This window comes from Eptesicus fuscus, chromosome 2 (assembly GCF_027574615.1).
Source record: "Eptesicus fuscus isolate TK198812 chromosome 2, DD_ASM_mEF_20220401, whole genome shotgun sequence".
Lineage (NCBI taxonomy): Eukaryota > Metazoa > Chordata > Mammalia > Chiroptera > Vespertilionidae > Eptesicus > Eptesicus fuscus.
The window spans coordinates 26,398,815-26,421,728 of NC_072474.1; the positions used below are offsets into that span (position 1 = coordinate 26,398,815).

Genomic DNA, 22,914 nt, shown 5'->3' on the forward strand with positions numbered 1-22,914 from the left:
TTTTGTCCAGTCTCTTCCCGCACCCCTCACAACCTTTTCCCCCCCCGGAGAATTGTCAGTCCACTCCCTTTCTATGCCCCTGATTCTATTCTATTCACCAGTTTATTCTGTTCATCAGATTTTTTTATTCACTTGGTTTTTAGATTCACTTGTTGATAGATATGTATTTGTTGTTCATAATTTTTATTTTTACCTTTTTCTTCTTCTTCCTCTTCTTAAAGAATACCCTTTAGCATTTCATATAATACTGGTTTGGTGGTGATGAATGCCTTTAGCTTTTTCTTATCTGTGAAGCTCTTAATCTGCCCTTCAATTCTGAATGATAGCTTTGCTGGGTAGAGTAATCTTGGGTGTAGGTTCTTGCTATTCATCACTTTGAATATTTCTTGCCACTCCCCTCTGGCCTGCATAGTTTCTGTTGAGAAATCTGCTGACAGTCGTATGGGTGCTCCCTTGTAGGTAACTAACTTTTTTTCTCTTGCTGCTTTTTAATATTTTCTCTTTGTCTTTTGCTCTTGGCATTTTAATTATGATGTGTCTTGGTGTGGTCCTCTTTGGATTCCTTTTGTTTGGAGTTCTCTGAGCTTCCTGGACTTGTAAGTCTATTTCTTTCACCAGGTGGGGGAAGTTTTCATTATTTCTTCAAATAGTATCTTGCTCTCTCTCTTCTTCTGGCACCCCCATAATTCGGATGTTGGTACGCTTGAAGTTGACCCAGAGGCTCCTTACACTATCTTCATATTTTTGGATTCTTTTTTCTTTTCCAGTTGAGTGTTTTTTGCTTCTTTGTATTTCAGATCTTTGACTTAATTCTTGCGATCCTCTAGTCTGCTGTTAGATCTCTGTATAGTATTTTTTATTTCAGTCAGTGTATGCTTAATTTCTAGTTGGTCCTTTTTCATATCCTCGAGGGTCTCGCTAAATTTATCGGCCTTTTCTAGAAAATTCTTGAAAAACCTTATAACCGTGGTTTTGAACTCTATATCCAGTCGTTTGTTTTCCTCCATTTCTTTCATTTGTGAACTGTTTCTTTGTCTCCGCATTTTGGCTGCTTTCCTGAGTTGATAGAATGGCTTTGTGTGCTAGGTGTCCTATAGGGCCCAGTGTCTCAGTCTCCCCAGTTACCTGAGGTGGACACTCTTGGTGCACCCCTTTGTGGGCTGTGTGCACAGTCTTGTTGTAGTTAAGCCTTGATTGTTGTTGGTATCACTGGGAGGAATTGCCCTCTGGGCCAACTGGCTGTGAGGATCAGCTGTGTCTACGCTGGGAGAACTTCTGTGCTGGAGACACCCTTATGGGAGAAGACTTGCAAAAGCCTCTGTGCTCAGCTTGAATGGGGCGGAGTCTCAGGGCGGAGCATACAGCATTGGTTTTCCGTCAGCCCTGCCCTAATAGGCCCCTGTGTCTCAGTGTTCCATGGTAATCACTGCAAGCACCTCTGAGAGAAAGCCACACACGAGTTCCACCCGCTGCCAGACAGTCCAGTTTCTCCCGTAATGAGTCTGGGTCCCCAGAGTCTCGCCCGGAACTGGAGTTCAGCGCACTCAGGAGCTTTTGTCTCCTTCCCACTTGAGAAAGCCAGCCGTGCACTCAGTTGCCAGTCCTCTCCGCGCGCGCGCGTCTCAATACCTCTGCCTCCTGTAGCTCCTCTGAGTCTCAGTGTGCTTTTCTCTTTCCTTCTAGTTGTAGAATTTCCACTCAGCCAGCCTTCCTGTGGTTCTGGATGATGTCCGTTTTGTCTTTTAGTTGTAGTTTTGAAATTGTTGTGCGAGGCAGCAGTTTAGGTGTTTACCTATGCTGCCATCTTGGTTTCTCCCTAGAACAGTTTTGGTCAAAATACTTATAATGATCACAAAAGATGTTAAAGGACAGCTTTATACAGTTGACCCTTGAACATGGGGACCCCCAAGTTCAAACCTGTGTTGTTCAGGGGTCACTGTATAAACCTGTAATTTAAACATCAGTACAGGTTTATATTCTGTACCAAAGGTACAGAATAATTACAGCTAATACGGTGCTTACTCTGTGATAATGCTTAATTCTTTCACACACTGTGTATTAACTCTTTTAATCCTCACAACACCCTTTGAAGTATCCTATATAATAAAAGCCTAATATACAAATTGTCCCCTCGACCAGGAGTTCAACCGGAGCCAGGGCCAGCCGGCCAACCGCCTGCAACCCCTCCCCCCTGGCCCACCAACCACCCACAGCCCTTTCCCCGGCCGACCAGGCTGATCAGCCTGGATGGGGGCGGGCCGGCCGGACCCCACCTGTGCACAAATTCGTGCACCAGGCCTCTAGTGTAAATACATTCATTATTCCTATTCACAGATAAGGAGCTAAGGCACAGAGAGGTTGGTTTACATAGCTAGTAAAGGTTGAAGCCAGGACTCAAATACAGGCAATTCAGGCCCCAGAGTCCATGCTCTTAATCACTATGCAACAAGGCCCCTCAAAAAGAGCACAACAGTGAGCAGGATTAATTATAGTGACTACTTGATGTTTTACTTCAGGAACTATAAAGTACTAGAAAGGCAAAAAAGTTTCAAAATGCCAAGAAACCTCACAGAAGAAATCCAGTGGCTAGCCCCATTTGCCTTAGAGATGAATCCAAGGCTTAGAAGTTTGTTTAAACTCATAGTAGAAATTTATTTTTTTTAAAGTATGCCTGAAGTTGTTAAATTAATTAAATATAGGTATAGTTTACTGGGTGATCTTGGGCATGTTAATATTACTTAATCAGTCTAAACCTACTTCCTTTGGAATGACAGCACCAAACTCATAGATTTATGAGTACATATAAAGGCCCAAGACTTGCTCAAGGAATATTTCTTAGCTCTAATTCTAAACTTCCTTTGCAGTTCTAGGCAGTACTTAGTGAAACTAGTTTAAATACCTGGTGATGATAATGCTCAAACAATTTTGAGAAATATCCATTCACATTATGCTAAGTGTAAAATTATACTTTAATATCCAAATGCATGAACCATGACAACAATTAACTGTTTAAAAAGAAATCTAACATTGAAAGGAAATGTATATAAACCTTTGGTTAATCTCAACAGCAGGTAGTCAGGAATACATCAGTATTTTTGTATCCTTTTTGTAGCCTGGAAAAGACAGTAAAATATTCAGAAACAAAGCTAACCTAAGATAAATAGAAAATCAAATGTCTATATTTATTTGCTAAAGAAAAACTATTGAAATATAAGAATAATAAGTGCTGTGTAGATTTTGCATATATGGAAAAAACCTGAGATAACCAATTGTGTATCACAATCTTCATATGTAGAAACCGAAAACAATGGTATTAATAGTACTTCTACAGTGGATTAACTGACAGTTTAAACTTGATCTAAATACTACCACTGAATATTTGCTTTATATTGAGAGAAAAAATTATGACAACTTAGGAAACTAATGTAAAGAAGCTAAATGTTGATTTTTCTACTAGAGTTCAGCTATTTAATAATATAAGGGTAACACAGGTAATTAAAATCTCAAAGGCTCATTGAATTTCTATTAATAACAATACAGTTGACTGAAAATAGCCATTTTCCCTTTGCCCTCCTGTTTTATATTTTTAACACAAAAAGTAGACAAGATTAAGTAGGCAGTGAAACAGACTTTTAAAAAAATGAAAATTACATCTTTAAACTTACCAATTATAATTCAAAGAATGGTTGGCCAAGGGGAGCAACCTGTAAAATCAATGATGCTCTCTCAACACTGATACCATGTCAGTATTTTTTTTCACACCTTCTGCAAATTTTGGTTAGCAAATATACTCTGAAGTTCTAAACATGTAAACAATTTACCCTGTATTTTGAAACAAAGTCATAATAACAATATAATAATTAAATGTAGCTTTCCCCAAAAAAGAGGTTAGGGATTAAGAAGATATTTTAAATACAAATATTTTTTTTTAAAAGAAAATATTTAAAATGCTGCATTCTTGAAGTCAGTTCAATTTACTAAAGCTTATTTTAGGTCGTTAAAGCCTAGGGCAATGAGCTTAGAAATACCGAGAGCTAGATGTATTTGCTGCCTTTACTTTTATGTTGAACACCATGATTAGAAAACCCAGAATTGGAAAGAAAAACCAGATTAGAAAACCCAGAATCAGAAAGAGATGAAAACACCATTTTGAGGTTTTACTATGTAGGAAAGTAAACAAAACCAACAATGAATGTATTCCATTTCAGTCTTCATAGTTCAAGTAATAAATGGTCTCATAATTCAGGCACACACTTTGGCCAAGTCAAGTTTAGCTTTGTCACATTTTAAAAACTCACATATAAAATAGGTATCAGTTCAAAATATAGATTATTTTTAAAGAAGAGCTTGTAGGAAATATAAAAATAGTTAAATTTGGTAGAAAAGAAATGTTCAAAACAGCCTCATATTCAGAAAGTGTTATGTTAATGTTATATTAAGAACAGCTGCTCTCAGGGGTATCTTGTTTTACTGTCTGGACCAGAAGTACTCACATGAATCTCCAAATTCATGTCTTTGAAAAGGATCCTTAAAGCACCCCATTTCCCTTGCCTGGTACTCCAACACACTCCAAAAAACACCTTCCTGCTCCCATTGCTGTGTCATTTCCAAGAGGCATTAATAGCCAACTATTCTAGAATTTTAGAGCTTTTGGGAGATTTTTCTCCTATAGGATTATTGGTTCAAACATATACCCTTCAAATAATGGTCAAATTGCTTCAAAATATGAAATAAAGCTGTAATTAACTATTTTCACATTTAATTTTAGACCTTAAATTTCAGTATCATTAAGATCTCAATGTTTTAATGAAAGAAGTAGAAAACGGTATAATTCAGTATCACCTATTTGTCTCCAATACAAGTAACAATATTTATAGTAATAAATAGGTAAACAGGAATGACAACATAGTAACAAAAATAGAACTTTACTAGTTCTCTAAATTCAAGGTATATGGCAAATTGAATGTTTTATCTTAGTGATCATGACATTATCAGTTTAACACTTAAAACACTGAAGGAGGCGTTTTTCTATTCACACAGACTTCTTAAGTATGTATATGCTGACCTGTAGTAGTATTCCTTTCTTGTTTGGTATCTAACCACTAATTAGGTATATTTCAAATTGGTCTATGTGACCTTGTGTTCCTCTCTTCAGAAGCATCAATGATGCATTTTGGCCAATAGTTTGAAACAAGAATTGTAAATTAACATAGTATATAATCTTGATAATATGAAAAGAGTCCCAAATATTTATTTTTAAAAATGTTAACATTAGAAAAAACCAAAACTACATTTATCCTCAGCTCTATTTCCTGAAAATTCAGTTGAGGTAACCTCTGCAAGTCACAGCTCCACATTTGCACACAGTTCTGACTCTCTTTTTGGCTGGGCCGTAGTCAATAGAGTCTGAAGATATATCTCCAGAACCTGAATATGTAGAGAAAGAAATACAGGAAAATGATAGTTAAGGCAATTCAGAATGAGTTTCAAATTTTCTATCAGCATTAAATAAATGTGAATATTCAGAGAAAAATCATTATGAATTGTCTTGAAAGGATGGTCTAGGCCAGTGGTTGGCAAACGGCGGCTCGCGAGCCACATGTGGCTCTTTGGCCCCTTGAGTGTGGCTCGGCGTTAGAACCACTTCTTCAAAATAGACTCGCCCAGGCCGAAAACTGACTTCTGCGCATGGGCAACGGAGTTTCAATTGCACTGTATGTGCGCACCTGCACGTGGTATTTTGTGGAAGAGCCACACTCAAGGGGCCAAAGAGCCACATGTGGCTCATGAGCCGTGGTTTGCCGACCACTGGTGTAGGCTAATAAGAGGTAAAGTTTATGTTATTAGCCCATATTTATGAGAATGGATTTCGGAAATGATGCAACTTTCTGGGAAAATTCAATACACAATTATTCATTTCATACATTATTTAAGAGCCATAAATAAAATCAAGTAGTAACAATATGTAAAAGGCATCATGTTTATAGTATCACAATAAATAAATTGAACTAAATGTTCTTTTTAAAAGCCAAATTCCAGTAGGAATGGAATAAGTTCATGTGTGATTTAAATCACATTTTCAATCTCTCAATTCTCTTTACTAAGAATATCCATCTCAAAAAACAAAAGAAAAAAAATCCATCTCTTAGTAAAGATTCAGAAATGTAGGCTTACAATTTTTTAAATCCAAGTAGTACTGAGAAAAGATGTTAAAATAAGTAGGTTTCCATAATGGAAATTCTGAAAAAAGCAGTTGGCAATGTGATATATAAGAAATAACATCACTCAGCTCAAGGTCAGGCAGACCTGGATTCCAGTTTTAGCTCTGTCAGGTTAGCTTTGAGACCTTGAATAAAAAGACAAAGCCTCACTGTTTTCATCTTTAATATTGGTTCAGATGATCTAGTCTTTTCCTATTCTTGAACAGATTCTTCATACTAAAACAACACCAACAAAACTGTACTTGAAAACCATACCTTTCATTTGATAATCAAAAGTGAGCTCTTCTCCAGCATTTATGGTTCTTGTGGAAAATAATGCTATTCGGGGAAGACGAGTATCGAGGTTATCAATGAAAACATTGAACACCTGAAGATTTGGGTCACACTAAAAAAGAATGTTAGAACCCATTTAAGTAAAAATGACGTGAATGAACTCTTCTACATCCATATAAAATTTTCAGTTGCCCAGAGTATTTATTTTTTTAAGATGTCCTGGAAATTGATTATTTGGAGGTCTTTGAAATATGAATATGTAAAAATAATGTTTTCAAACTTATAGAAAATTTCAGACATACATTAAACTAGAGAGAATAATATAAGTCCACATGAATCCACTATGCAGCTTCAAAAATTATCAACATTTTTGCCAATCTTGTTTCATCTACTCCTGACTTTTTAATTTTTTCTGGAGAATGTTACTGCAAATCCAGATAACATTATCAGTTCACCTGTTAATATCTCACTCAGTAAGGCATATTTAAGGAATTAGAACAACTGCATTTAATAAATCAAGTCGTTACTGTAGAACTCAAGTTTCATATTGCATGGGGTTTCATTACTTAAACTCTTGCTTGAAATTGTTTGATTATATTGAGAACTCTACACTAAATTCTGGGATATGGAGTATCCCAAATTTATTATTAAGAACAAGATTAAAGTAAAAATTTAAGTAAATCAGAAAAGAAGGGAGTCAGAAGGTCTCTGGCATTTCATTACTAGTCATAAATTAGCTTCTTGGTGTAAAATCCATCAAAAGTTTAACACGGTCTACTTCCTTATATGGTGAACTACATATATAACTTACTCTCTGAGATACATTTCCTTGAAATCTATAAAATGGAGATTTCAATCTTACAAGACTAATACTTAAGAATACTAACTTATAATTTAGAAAAATAGCCCTAAATACTATTTCAATACTCTACAAATTTGTAAATCTTATAAAAATGTTAACATGTTTATATTTTAAGAGAATACAACTATCTTTAGTTAAATATCCAAAAATTTAGCTGTGTTAACTTCTATATAGTTATATGTGTTCCTTAAACTTTCTACTTTCTACCTCTTAACTCCTCTGCTCATTTCTTCCTCTGAGGATAACTATCTTATGAAGTTGTTGGAAAGTTTAAGTGAAGTAACATATGTAAAGACTTGCAAAATGCATGGTATTTGCATTTTGAATTTTCCAAATGAATTTTTCTAATACAGTGATAATCCCATGGCTTAACATAAGAAGCCCTTATACTAAAATACTTTGGAAATATTAAAGGAATCTGTGGTTCAAAGGTAATTATTTCAACTATGGAAGACCATTAAACACAGTACTAATTAGTTCTGCCTATACTTTCCGTATTTCTTACACTGTGATTCACAAAATGAGACACATTTCCATATCGAGCTGCATCCACTGTGAATTCATCAGATTCATAATCCAGATCAAAGAGGTATGTGATTCCTTTGTTGTCATATAACTGCCCCCGTCTTTCAGCTTCTTCACTTGTGATTACCTAAAAATTAAAAAACTATAGTATATTATATAGATACTGCTGAAGCAAAGAAACTCTCATCTATAAATCTATTAATTAACATAGTAGTGTCTACAAATGTTTAAGAATAAAGTGTCATCAAAATATACATTCACACAAATGACTCTGGAAGAGCCAGACAGAAAGAGGTGGGAAAACAAAGGGAGTAGAAATGATGGTGCAAAAGAATTATGACTATTTGCCGAAACCGGTTTGGCTCAGTGGATAGAGCGTCGGTCTGCGGACTGGAGGGTCCCGGGTTCGATTCCGGTCAGGGGCATGTACCTTGGTTGCGGGCACATCCCCGGTGGGGGGTGTGCAGGAGGCAGCTGGTCGGTGTTTCTCTCTCATTGATGTTTCTGGCTCTCTATCCCTCTCCCTTCCTCTCTGTAAAAAATCAATAAAATATATTTTAAAAAAAGAAAAAAGAATTATGACTATTTAAATAGGAATTAGGACCATTTAACAATGAAGCTGAAACCATGTACTACTTTCATTCTAATCTATTGAGATGTTCAAAATGCGACATAACTATAGCTCTTTGTAGGACATAACAGAATGCAAAGCACTAAGTTTACAAGTATATGTGCTTTGAAGGGACATTTTTCCTATAACTAATCTGTGTGCAGTTACAAAGGGAAATTTATTAAAAACATAGGAGAGAAGGTATGTTAAATTTGCAGTCAATTGTATGGAAAGTTTTATTTTATAGGAATAGGTTGTTTTCATGAAATTTGGCAGCTCAAAACCATCACTTACAGTTCTGCTCTTAACATAGCTTTACCACAGGCTCAGCTTAAGAAACAAAATGTCACCCTAGCTGGTTTGCTCAGTGGTTAGAGCTTTGGCCCATGGAATGAAGAGTGGGGGATTTAATTCTGGTCAAGGGCATGTACCTTGGATGCAGGCTAGATCCCTGGCCAGGTCAGCATGCGTGAGGGAGGCAACCAATCGATGTGTCTCTCTCACATCGATGTATCTCTCAGTCTCTCCCCCTCCCTTCCACTCTCTCAAAATCAATGGGAAAAACTATCCTTGGGTGAGGATTTAAAAAAAAAATGTCTGTGGTGATTTATAGTGTCAACCAAATTTAGCTGCTGTGCTTATTAAGCCAAAAAAGAGAATAATTGAATTATAAAAGATTTAGTATCCTAAACAGTGATTTATAATCATCTGCCATTGTCTAAAAATATAAAGATCAACATAGGGATCCAATTTAATCTCAAAATTAGGTGATCCAATTCCAAACAACTTTTAAAATGTCAAATTTGACAGCCCAGATATGCAGTCATACTCGTATTTTTCTAGTCACAGCTTAACCCACCATCAGCTTGAGGAAGTGTAGCAGTGGTGAAGTGCACTGATTTTGGAGCCTTGGTTTTGAATCCTGACTCTTCTTTACTACTGTGTGACCTTGAACAAGGTACTTAATTTCTCTGTGCCTGTTTCCTTGCCTATAACGATGGAGAGGATACCACTACCTTAGAGTTGAGAGAATTAATATGTTAATATATAGGGTGCTTAGAATAGTAAGTGGCATATGGGAAATAATACTTTTGCATATATACACATTATATGTATAAAAATAAATTTGTTTAGTATTTGGAAATGTAGAAAGTAGTCTTTGTAGCTGAGTTACAGATACAAAGAGTTTATTTGGATTTTCTTATGGACACAATAAATGTTTTTATGTTTATCCTACAGCACTTGCTCATAAAACACTGGTCTACTCTATAGTATCTTTCAAGTTGAAATAAAACTGAGTTTTGGCAAATACATTTAACCAATATTTGCTCAAATGAATGCAGTAAATTATAATTTAAAAGTTTCAAAGTCAGCATGTGTTTAGATCTCATTTTCTTCTTAGAAATTAGTGTAAAAATAATTGTCATATTTTAAACTTTACAAATGTCACTTACATTGACTATAAATGGGTATTTGTTGAAAGATGACTGTATCTCATTTGTCAATGTACATATTTTTGTTTATTCTAGTTTATATTTCTAACTATGCTAGTGATCCAATTCCAAACAACTGTGGACCCTTCTTTTAAATGTAAAATTTCTGCATATTTGCAAATGATAATATCGAAATTTATCAAGTATTTGTTACTGAGATAAAAAGAGAACTTTTTAAAAGTGTAAACGGTTCACACACATCATTTGCTGTGTGATAAGTTGAACGTACCTCTCCAACATATTCCATGACAAAACTCATTCTTTTAATCTTCACAAGGGTTTTTACACCCCAGCCACAGCCATTGCTAGTTCGAAAGATGCAAAGTGAATACTGTGTGCCTTTCTGTACAATCCTATTGGGACAATCGGGTCCACATTGGCATCTTGAGTTGCATTCATAAATAGGGGTACCAGGTGGGATTTTAATTTGTTGGTTTTTATTATAAGCCAAAAGAACTCCAGCTTCAGCAGGACAACACTTATCAAAGAAGCAATCTGTGCATGAACAACCAAAGGTAGCTTCATTTACTAAGCTGATTCCAGGAGTAGGTTTGTATTCATTAATGTAGTAGAAGTCTGAAGGTGGGCCCTCTAAGTCAACAGTATTTTCAACAAAAATCATTCCTTTATGATTTTTTCTTCTGTTGAGTTCATCTTGCCATCTTTGCAGAGCTATCCTTTGTTTAGCCTTCTTTACAATGTATTCAGCAATGGCAGGTTTCAAAGCTTTGTTATTGTTTAGAGTTATTGCTTTGCCTTTCTTTACCTGAGATAAATAATTATGCTTGTCATTAGAGAATTGCTGAAGTAGTAACGGGCACTTGAGATTTTGCAAAGGTTCCCAAGTATTTGTAGAGTCTGGCCATCCTTTCCATTTTACAAGATAATATTCCATATCCTTAAAATACAAAAGAAAATTCAAATCAGATTTTGTCAATCCCAATTATTTAAATTTAATATTGTAAAGAGTAAGGTATGCCCTAGCTGGTTTGGCTTATCGGATAGAGCGTCGGCTTGCGGACTGAAGGGTCCCAGGTTTGATTCCAGTCAAGGGCACATGCCCAGGTTTCGGGCTTGATCCCCAGTAGGGGGCATGCAGGGGGCAGCCGATCAATGATTCTCTCTCATCATTGATGTTTCTAACTCTCCCTCTCCCTTCCTCTCTGAAATCAATAAAAATACATTTTAAAAAAAGAGAGTAAGGTATCCATTATCATTTTATTTAAAGTTCAGAATATATAGTCACAGATTTCTAGCAATAGAAGTACAGATCATAAAAATAAAACTTTGTTTCTGTATTATTACATAAAATCTTTATAGAATTTAGATGTGGCAGAATATGCATGACCATAGGCAAAAGAATTGCACCTACAGAAAAAGTACAGAAATCCATTAATATTTTACCAAATGGTGACTAAACTAAACAAAAACTATTCATCCTGATCATGCAAATGGCTAGTCCCCAAACTAACCTAGATTAGAGGCTTACTTGGCCAGTACAGATATAGGTATCCTCTAAAACAGGGGTTCTCAAACTTTTTAAACAGGGGGCCAGTTCACTGTCCCTCAGACGGTTGGAGGGCCGGACTATAGTTTAAAAAAAACTATGAACAAATTCCTATGCACACTGCACATATCTTATTTTGAAGTAAAAAAAAAAAACGGCAAAAACACCCGCATGTGGCCTGCGGGCCGTAGTTTGAGGACGCCTGCTCTAAAATATGTAACTTAATATTTTATATTAGATATGAGGCAAGTTCTGTTTCTCAATGTCATGGGCACATAAAGCCTAGATGTTCTAAAGATACACTTTCCAATAGTCATTAGCCACATATGGCCACTGAGAACCTGAAATGTGGCTAAGTCCAAACTGAGTTGTGCTTTAATACACTGAATTTCAGACATAGCACACAAAAATGTAAAACATCTCTTTTTAACTTTTTAAAAATATTGATTACTCATTGAAATAGTTTGGATATGTTGGATTAGATTATATATATTATTAAAGGCAATTTCACTTGTTTCCTTTTATTTTGTTTAAGGTGGTTACTAGAAAATTTAAAATTACACGTATGTAGGCCAAATTATATTTCTATTGGACAGCATGATTCCAGAGAATTTTTACCTTAGATTCAATCACAATTGGATTAGGTAGCAAACATTCAAACTACCAATGATCAAATATTTTGATTTATCCCTCAGACTACTGTTGACCACCATGGTACCTGGAATCTTGCCTCCCTATCCCAGTGACTTGACTATATTTTCTTTCCTTCAAGGTGGATGGTCAAGTGTGTATAATAAAAAAATTCTGAATTCTCTCAACTTTTTTCTTTGTCCTCTGGAATAACCAACATATATCCATGTGCCCTCAGGTAAAATGCCTTCTAAAACATAAAAGTTATTAAACTGCATTGTATAGTTTTTAATTATTTTAATTCATAAATATTGATAAAAACTTAATTGGGCTACATTTATTTTCCCCTGAAACTTTATTTAATAAAGTTTTTATTATAAAGTAAGGATGCCCATGAAGCTGTTTTATGATTCATAATTTAATAATGCCAAATAACCTCGAAGGTCTAGGAAATGTGGTATTAGACATATTAAGGAGGCATGAATTGGGCTGAGGAACACCGAGGCAGCTTTGAAGGAGTAAGTTACCTAGGTAGTGAGTGAGCTTATTTTCTCTCCACTGTTTTCATCTCAATGTTTTATTATATTTCTATTCAATAAACAGTAACACTTGTGAATTAAAAGAACTTTGCTTCTTTAGAAAAATGGTCAAAATGCTTTCTCTGTTTAAAAAAATGGTTAAATTATGGTGTGAGGATATGCACAAAACTGTACTCCCCCCCACCCCCCCCCAAAAAAAGGCCTAGACATATATTTGTTATCAATCTGGTTCACTAAAATTTAACATGGATTTCTCCCTCCTGTTAGGTAACTTCTAAAATTTGGGATTATTGTTAGCAGGTATCTGCTCAGCAACAATGAGACCCACTTGGCAGTATCTAACATCTACTTCCCTTAATTATTAAAGTTTTAACTTTTCTGATTCTAGAACAAAGCAATACAACCTTGCTCGTCTTCTTTTCCTGATACAGCTTTTCCTACTATAGCTCTGGGTTGTGCCAAAAGTTGCAAAGACTGGCTTCAAATCAGATGATCAAGCTAAATTAATCATTCAACAAAATTAAAAACACCGTATCACTGAAGTCTGCTTCCAAAACCATGAGTAACTTGCATTTTTAATGAGTAACCTTTGTATTTAATCACACTGGTACCTACTTAATTTACGAATAGTAAAGATGCTTATAAAACATTAGTGTCTTTGACAATAGTATAGAAATATCAGTAATATGCAATTTCTACTTTGTAGACTTTTATCTTTTTTTTTTTTATTTTTTATTTTATTTTTTTTTATGGGAAGGGGGGTCCCTCAACGACTTTTATCTTTTATATGCGTATTTTTATTTTAAAATCTCAAAAAGATATTTCCATTTTGAAAACTAACTTTAAGCAGGAAAAAGACCAGTTTGACTTAACAAATTTGATTAATTCAATACCTTAAAATTCCAAATAAAAGCCAAAAAGTTTGCCTGATATATCAGTATCTTATTCATTCTGATATACAATCAACTCTTGATTACCCATAGAAATGGAATATAGTCATAATAATGATCTATAAATTACTCCTGTATAATTTGAATTGCATCATATGAATTTTTTCTTAAAGACATTTCCCCTCCATTATGTTTGTTATAAATTAATTCAAATATTTGCCCGGCTGGTGTGGCTCACTGGTTGAGCACTGACCTATGAACCAGGAGGTCACGGTTCAATTCCCGCTCATGGCATATGCCTCGGTTCTGGCTCGATCCCTGGTGGGGGGTGTGCAGAAGGCAGGTGATCAATGATTCTCTCTCATCACTGATGTTTCTATCTCTCACTCTCCCTTCCTCTCTGAAATCAATAAAAGTATATTTTTAAAAAATTCATTCAAATATTTTAGTATCTATAATAATTAGTATGTGAAAACTCAGTCACTAGCGGGTGTGATGAAATGTAAGGTAATACTAACTTCAGGAGTAAAATATCATTGGTAAAAGAAGGCAATAATATGTAAAATAAGTAATAATGCAAAACAGTACAATTTTAACTACAAAAAGAAACAAGACAATATATACCACTAGAACATAAAGAGGGAAATTAATATAGGTCAATCAGAAAAGGGGACTGAGGAAGTAGAACAAACTTCACTGTGAAAGACTAATAACATTTGTTGGGTAGGGAACAGGGCAGGCAGGTTGAAAAACACAAGCAAAAGCCTAAAGCTAAGATTTGCATGAAGTATCCAGAAAACATGAAGAGATGAATTTGGCTGGTTTTTAAGTTCAGATTATTAAAGTGATAGATAAAATTGTAATGGCAAGGCAATAGAAAATTTAACATAGCCTTGGACACTTAAGGCATTTGAACTTTTATTATAGGCTAATGTTCTTTATAATTCTTAGAAACCCTGGTGTTTCTGTGGGGAGTTTCATTAAATACATATACACTTAATTCCATATTGTTTATCAGGAATCATTTTACCAATCTTCTAATTGCTAAGCCAACAGTTCTGCAGTTCTCATCTGTCTTGACGATTGTCCTTGGGCTTTGATATCACGATTCTCTCTACACTCTTATTCCTCTTCTGCCTTCTTTGCTGAGACCATTTCCCAGCCCATCACTTGAAAGGAATGCGGATAGTAAGGGCTCTGTCCTTAGCCGCTTTTCACACCACCCCTTCTGACAATTTGAAGAAAGCTATGGACCTTTACTTAACAAAAATCACATGTAACATTTTGGGTAATTTTAGGATATCTGGATTTCAAGTAAAGAATTCCTGCTCTAAATACTCTCTCTGGGCAACCTCACCAGTTCAAAGGTTTTAATTATATGCTGATAAGTCCCAAAATTTTATATGTAACCCAATATTCCTATAGCCTACTGGGTGTCCAACAAGTTTTTAAATCAATCTATCCACATGGAACTTATCATTGTCCTTCCCAAACAGATTATTTCTGTTCTGTATTCCCTCTCAAGAGGAATCTTACCCATCTGCCTAGTTACACAAGTTGTAAACCAGGAGGTCAATCTCGATCCTCAATCCAATCCACCATCAAATGTCTTTAGATACTTGTTCCTGTCCATCTCTATTACCTATGGTTATTTCAGGCTTTCAATTCTTGCTTGGATTATTACATTAACCTCCTAACTGGTTTCCCTGACTCCAGACTGGCAACACTGCAATCCATCTTTCTTTACTAAAGTGTAGAGGTTTTTTAAATAACAAAAATCTGCTCTACCAGTCATTCTGTTATTTGGTTGCTTAAACATTTTAATGGCTTCTCCACTGCCTAAACAATTTTTATACTTCCTATTATAAACAAAGACAATTCTTGATTGGGTCTCTGATGCCTCTTTGCCTCAATCTTCCATTATGGCCCCATTCACATACTACCCTCTGGCCACACTGAACTGCTGTTAAGTACTTGAACATAACAGACCTTTTCATACCCTTCTGTTTTCTTTACACAAAGTTCTCTAATTAGAATGGCCTCTTCCATTTGCCTAATGAATACTGGCTTATTTCAGTTTCATCTTTTATGTGGCGAAAAACCTACTCATCTATAAAACTCAGCTCAAATGTCTCTTCAGTGAAATCTTTCCTGCTTCTCTTGCTCAAGGAGAACTGAACACTGCCAACCGCCTGTGTTCCCATTTCTAATCTAAACTATAAGCCATTTGTAGGAAGAAATGGAACCTTATTCTTTGTAGCCCCAGAACTAAGCACAATTGCTTACTACCGCTTAGGCTATGACTAAACATTTCTGAATGTCTAACAAAAAATGACTACCAAAATGTATGCAAGATAAAATTTACAATAGTAATTATATGAATCCTTAAAATACAAGCTGTTAAACTTAACCTGGAGATAGTTAATTCATGGTTTTTCAATATTGTTCTGAAATCCACTGTCTATCCTAATATATAAAAACCCAGGGTCCGTAAGGACCAACCGAAGGCTCCATCAAACACCAGAAGTCAGTCCTGCAGGCAGTGCTGGGTTGCTATGGTGACCCAGCACTGACTGCCAAGGAGGCTGCGGATCAGGCCCAGAGAAAGAGGCAGGGTCTGATCCACAGCCTCCGTGGCAGCTGTTGATTAGCCGTTGCCTCTCTTTCTCTCCTGGCTTCGCTAGCAGCTGTGCCTCTGTTTCTCTCTGGGCCTCTGTGGGGGCTGCTGATCAGCCCCGCCTCTCTGATGAGGCCTGGAGATAGGCCTGGAGACGTCGACTGGCATAGAAACCTACCAATCAGAACCAAATCTGGTTGAACTGTGAGGAGCCAATGGCTGCCTAGGAGGCAGAGCTTTTGACACTGACTGGCATAGAAACCAACCAATCAGAACCAAATTGCCCGGCACAGGAGGGCAGTTGGGGGCAAGATCAGGCCAGCAAGGGAGGGCAGTTAGGGGTGATCAGGGAGGAAGAGGCAGTTAGGGGCGATCAGGCCAGCAGGGGAGAGCAGTTGGGGGTGAGATCAGGCTGGCAGGGGAGGGACATTGGGGGCAACCAGGCCAGCAGGCGAGGGTAGTTAGGGGTGAGATTAGGGCGGCAGGGGAGGGCAGTTGGGGGCAATCAGGCAGGCAGGCAGAGGCAGTTAGGGGCGACCAGGCAGGCAGGCAGAGAGGTTAGGGGCGATCAGGCAGGCAGGCAGAGGGGTTAAGGGCAATCAGGCAGGTAGACAGAGGCAGTTAGGGGCGATCAGGCAGGCAGGCAGGCAGGCAGGCGAGTGGCTAGGAGCCAGCAGTCCCAGATTGTGAGAGGAAAACCGGCAGTTGGACATCCTCCAAAGGGTTCCCGATTGAAGAGGGTACAGGCTGGGCTGACGGAAATCCAACCCCCCACCATGCATGAATTTTGTGCACCGGGCCACTAGTAGCCAATAAGTGGTAGCAAGCACAAAAACTTTAAAAATATATATATACAGCCAAAACCGGTTTGGCTCAGTGGATAGAGCCTTGGCCTGCAGACTCAAGGGTCCCAGGTTCGATTCCGGTCAAGGGCATGTACCTTGGTTGCGGGCACATCCCCAGTAGGGGGTGTGCAAGAGGCAGCTGATCGATGTTTCTCTCTCATCGATGTTCCTAACTCTCTATCCCTCTCTCTTCCTCTCTGTAAAAAATCAATAAAATATATTAAAAAATATATATATATACATTCTATCTAATAATAATATGCAAATTGACCATCATTCCAACACACAAGATGGCTGCCCCCATTTGGACACAAGATGGCCACCACAAGATGGCCTGCAGAGGAGGGCAGTTGGGAGGGACCAGGCCTGCAAGGGAGAGAAGTTGGGGGGGGCACCAAGGCCTGCAGAGGAGGGCATTTGGGAGGGGACTAGGCCTACAGAGGAGGGCAGTTGAGGGGGACCAGGCCTGCAGGGGAGGGCAGTTGGGGGCGATCAGGCCAGCAGGGGAGGGCAGTTAGGGGTGACTGGGCTGGCAGAGGAGGGCAGTTGGGGGAGACCAGGCCAGCAGGGGAGGGCAGTTGGGGACGACCAGGCCTGCAGGGGAGGGCAGTTGGAGGGGACCAGGCCTGCAGGGGAGGGCAGTTGGGGGGAACCAGGCCTGCAGGGGAGGACAGTTGGGGGAGAGACCCAGACCTGCAGGGGAGGACAGTTGGGGGGGACCAGGTCTGCAGGGGAGGGCAGTTGTGGGGGACCAGGCCTGCAGAGGAGGGCAGTTGTGGGCAACCAGACCTGCAGGGGAGGGTAGTTGGGGGGGACCAGGCCTGCAGGGGAGGGCAGTTGGGGGTGACCAGGCTGGCAGGGGAGGGCAGCTGGGGGCAATCGGGCCAGCAGGGGAGCAGTTAGGCGTCGATCAGGCTGGCAGGGGAATGGTTAGTGGGTGATGAGGCTGGCAGGCAGAAGCGGTTAGAGGCAATCAGGCAGGCAGGTGAGCAGTTGGGAGCCAGCAGTCCTTGATTGTGAGAGGGATGTCCCAGTGGGATTGGGCCTAAACAGGCAGTCAGACATCCCTCAAGGGTTCCCAGATTGGAGAGGGTGCAGGCTGGGCTGAGGGACACACATCTCCGTGCACGAATTTCGTGCACCGGGCCTCTAGTATGTATGTGTGTGTGTGTGTGTGTGTGTGTGTGTGTGTGTGTGTGTGTGTGTAGAGAGAGAGAGAGACCCTAGTTGCTTTGGCTCAGTGGATAGAGCGTTGGCCTGCAGACTGAAGGGTCCGGGGTTCCATTCCGGTCAAGAGCACATACCAGGGTTGCAGCTCGATCCCCAGTAGGGGGCATGCAGGAGGCAGCCGATTTATGATTTTCTCACCATTGAGGTTTCTCTCTCTCTCTCCTTCTCCCTTCCTCTCTGAAATCAATAAAAAAATATATTTAAAAAATATATATGAGAGAAAACAAAACAAAAATCTATCTTCCCATTAGCTAATTGTTTTCTGCAAGTTCTGAGATAATCACCATATACAATATTGGTGATAGAATAGCCTAAATTTGATTATGAAAACACTAGTGTTGCATGAGAGTACAGTTTGACAATTACTGTATTTTTCCATGTATAAGATGCCATTTTTTTCTAAAATCATTAGACTGAAAATCGAGGGGCATCTTATACACTCAAGTAAGCCGAGGAGGGAGCCATACAGTCGAGGAGGGAGCCACGTGGTGCGTAGCTGCCCATACCTTGTCAAACAGGCTTCCTCCAATCATGAGCCTTATTGTTACTGATGTCAGCTTATGCCATAATTGGAGGGGATGGTGGTGGTGGAGGTGGAGAGTGGGCAGATGCAACAGGGACCGGAGTATTCTGATGTCCAAAAATAAAAAGATAAATACTGGTAAGCAACTATCTTACTCTGCAAAATTCAAACTGAATGTAATCTGCTATGCAAAAGAGCATGGAAATAGAGCTGCAGAGAGATAACTTGGACCTCCTCCCACTGAGTGTATGATCAGACAGTGGAGAAAACAGGAAGAACAACTCCTTCAGATGCCAAAAAAGAAGAAGGCCTTAAGAGGAAAACCAACAAAAATTTTAAAATATTGATTTCTTAATTTTGGGTTGGTAAGGTGGGGTGTGTGTTATACATGGTGGCATCTTATACACGGAAAAATATGGCATAATGGTCAAGAGAAACTCATTGGATTTTCATGCCAGCAACTGACAGAGAGCAGGAATTGTGAGAGCTGGTTAGAGGCCGAAGACTAAAACAAATGAACAAAATGTTTTTGGAAAGTCCTTTCTTGGAGCTCTGTTTTCCTGATCTCTAAAATTTGCATTTCGGTGCAATGATTTCTATGTTATTCCAGTTCTTAACAAACCATTCTAAGTGCAATCAGCCTTTTAGGAGTATTATTCTATTGTTAGATGTGGAATATTCTGTTAGTATGCACCATGTAGTACAGTGGTCGTTCTAGAGACACAAAATTATCTGGATACTTTAAGAAGGCAATCTCTTTCTTAATATTTGCTTACTAAGGGAGAAGCCCCACCAATGTACATGGGGGTTCTGCTTCTTTACTGATGAGCTAAGTATGTTAATAAAGAGTACCCATAGTTTTATCAGAAAATTTTCTGTATGAAAGAGTGACATGGCTAGAAAATGGTGTGGAAAAATCACCCAGCACTGAGACTGACTACCTCAATTTACATCCTATAAGTTCAACTGAACCCCAATATGAACTCATAATAGTAACCACCCTGTTCACCCAGTTAGCATTCTTTCCATTCCCTAAGTTGGCTATTTCAGACCTTCTCCACTTTGCTCGAGGTCCCATACCACTACTTCCTGTTATTTTCAATAGCACATGAACTTTGTTTCTAATGCAGAGAGAAAATAGAAACCACCAGGCAGAAATTCCCTTAATTTCCATACTTCCATGGACATATAACTAGAGAAGAGGGTGGATGCAGATACAACAGAAGAGATGTACTTCCTCCAACAATTATCCCTTCTTTCTTGTGTCTTCAGCTTCTCCCTTTCTATGGTTCTCACTAGCATTTAAGCCTCCCTCATTTTTAAAAAGCAAAATTAAACTAAACATGCTTTGAGATATAAATGCTTAAATATGTAAGGGATCCCTAAAAGATATGATAAATTACTAAAAGTTGAAAGATTGGAGACCAATGTTACAGGGGTATAAGATTTCCTTTCAGTATATGACCTTTTACAACTTTCAATTTTTAAAATCATATGCATGTATTACCTACTCAGATTTTTTTTTAAATAAAATTTATAAACACCCTTATACCTTACATTGCCCTTCCTCCCTTTCTTCAAAGCTGGAATTCTTGAAAGAGTTGTCCATACTATTTTACACTTTCTCATCTCCAATTCTTTTTTTAAAAAAATATATTTTATTGATTTTTTTACAGAGAGGAAGGGAGAGGGACAGAGAGCCAGAAACATCAACCAACTGCCTCCTGCACACCCCCCACCGGGGATGTGCCCGCAACCAATGTACATGCCCTTGACCGGAATCGAACCTGGGACCCCTCAGTCCGCAGACCGACGTTCTATCCACTGAGCCAAACCGGTTTCGGCAATCATCTCCAATTCTTTAATTCATTCTATTTTGGTTTCTTCAACCCAAGCTACAGAAATTGCTCTAAGGGCATCAATACATACTTTACAATCTTTGGCCCACTGGTCACTACTCTATCTTGCTGACATTCTCTCTTTCACAGGCTTCCATGATTTAATCTTCTGGTTTTCTTCCTACCTCTCTTACCAGTTTGTCTCAATCTTTGGTAGTTCTTCCTGTGAATTCTCTTACTGTTCCTCAGTCCTTGTTTTTCTCTCCTCACATTTTGTTTGTTTGTTTGGGATTACTGTAATAGCCTCTTACTACTCTCAGTCCATTCATGGCACAATAGCCAGAGTAATATTTTCAATATACCCATCATATCATGTCAGCCCCCTGCTCAAAACTACTGTTTCCTATTGTGTGTTTTTAAAAAAACATTTTTATTGATTTCAGAGAAGGGAGAGGGAGAGAGAATCATAGATCGGCTGCCTCCTGCACAACCCCTACTGGGGATCGAGCCCGCCCTTGACCGGAATCAAACCTGGGGACCCTTCAGTCCGCAGGCCACCGCTCTAGCCACTGAGCCAAACTGGCTAGAGCTCCCTACTGTTCAAAATTCTCTTCTTGGCCTCTAAGGTGTGCTACATTTCTGGATCCAGCCTATCCTTCCAGCCTCATTTCAATCCTTCTTGCTAACTATATCCCACTCACACTTTGTATTCCTTGAAGAAGTCAGGTTCTCTTCTGCCTCAAGACCCTTTTCTACTTATTTTTTCATTCTTTGGCGATAAGTTAAACATCAGTTCCTCATGGACACCTGCCCAGTGTTTGTAGGATAAGTTAGAGCCTTCTGTTACATTAGCACTTACCTCAACTATAACTAAGTACTCTGTACCAGGATATTAAAGGTTTTTAACCTTCACTAAAAGAGAAACTCCATGATATCAGGGACCATACCTCTGTATCATTTATTGCTGAGATCACTAGTGCCTAGCATATGATGTGATAGATGGCCAATACTTATCTGTTGAGTTAATGAATGGGTAACTGTATCTATCCCTATGGCTTCAATTACTATCTTTTTGCCAATTACTTCAAGATCTATGTTTCCAGTTCTCTCTTTATTAGAACCACATTTCCAACAATCATCTCACACTTAAATGCTTTCAACCTTCTTCTTCACCAAACCTAGTCCTCCTATCCCAACGCTCCTATATTCCTGGGTTTTGTTGAACAGTATTATTATCTAAACAACTGCACATCAGAAACCCATGTTTTTCTAGATGTGGAACCCTCACTGCCAGATCCCCACCCAACTCCCTGACCACTAAACCACAGAGTTGTAAATTTCATATCCTTGATAATTTTAAAAAATCACCTACTTCTCTTCATTTCCATTGTTATTACTTTAGTTCAAGCATCATTTCTTCCTTCCTTTCTTTTTTGTTAATACTCACCTGAGAATATTTTCCCATTGATTTTTAGAGAGTGGAAGGGAGAGAATGAGACAGAGAGAAACATTGATGTGAGAGAGACACACCAATCAGCTGCCTCCCGCATGCGCCCCAAAACCAGGACCGGGGATGGAACCTGCAACCCAATTATGTTCCCTTGACCAGGAATCAAACCCTTTAGTGCCCAGGCCAATGCTCTAACCACTGGGAAACACGGGCGAGGGGTAATCACCATCATTTCTTGTGTGGATTACTGCAACAGCCTTTCAGAATGTGTTAGGTAGTGCGTGTCATTTCCCTTCCTGCCAATCCACTTTCCTCATTGCACAGAGAACGCTCTAAATTACATATCTGATTGTGTCACTCTTTTTGGAACCCTTCAAACAATTCCACTGTTACAGAATGGCTGGAAGCTCTTTCACTCATCTTTCATTCTTTCCCATTCCCATATCCCACTCTATTCTCTATACTAAAGCCATAATGAATTATAATACTTACCTATTCAGTCCCTGTTGGATATCACCTCTTCCGGAAAGCTTCCTGTGACCTGGCCTAAGTGTACCTCCCATAGATCTTGTAATAACGTCTGCCACAGCCCTTACTGTACTATACTGCAATGGATGACTTACTTGTCAATCTTTCACTAGGCTATGAGTTCCTTAAGCTGATGAACAGTTTCTTATTAATGTTTACTTTCCCAGTGCCTAATGTAGTACCCCGACACACAGAAGGAAATCAAATGTTTATTGAGTGAGATTATAGATAGAAGAAACAGAAAATATTAGTCAACAGATTGCAACTATAATACAAGCATGAAGCTATGGCCTACACTAATAGTGTTGTGAAGACTAGAAAAATCACTGAAGC

At 38.5% G+C, this 22,914-nt stretch overlaps 1 protein-coding gene across 2 annotated transcripts in view; it reads right to left on the reverse strand.

Moving 5' to 3' along the window:
- Positions 1 to 2,991: 2,991 nt before the first annotated feature.
- SUV39H2 (SUV39H2 histone lysine methyltransferase) overlaps positions 2,992 to 22,914 on the reverse strand; it is a 35,733-nt gene continuing 15,810 nt past the window's right edge. The window contains exons 3-8 of one of the 2 annotated variants that reach the window (XR_008557393.1): positions 10,214 to 10,882; positions 7,862 to 8,008; positions 6,477 to 6,606; positions 5,292 to 5,427; positions 3,666 to 3,704; positions 2,992 to 3,113 (exon numbers count right to left, since the gene is read on the reverse strand). Coding sequence is in view for 1 of the 2 variants with exons in the window: in XM_008148817.3 (XP_008147039.2) it covers positions 5,321 to 5,427; positions 6,477 to 6,606; positions 7,862 to 8,008; positions 10,214 to 10,882 (1,053 nt within the window). In the remaining variant the exon portion in view is untranslated. Of the gene's footprint in view, positions 3,114 to 3,665; positions 3,705 to 5,215; positions 5,428 to 6,476; positions 6,607 to 7,861; positions 8,009 to 10,213; positions 10,883 to 22,914 lie in introns of those variants that run through there. The other variant, XM_008148817.3, reaches the window with a different exon arrangement.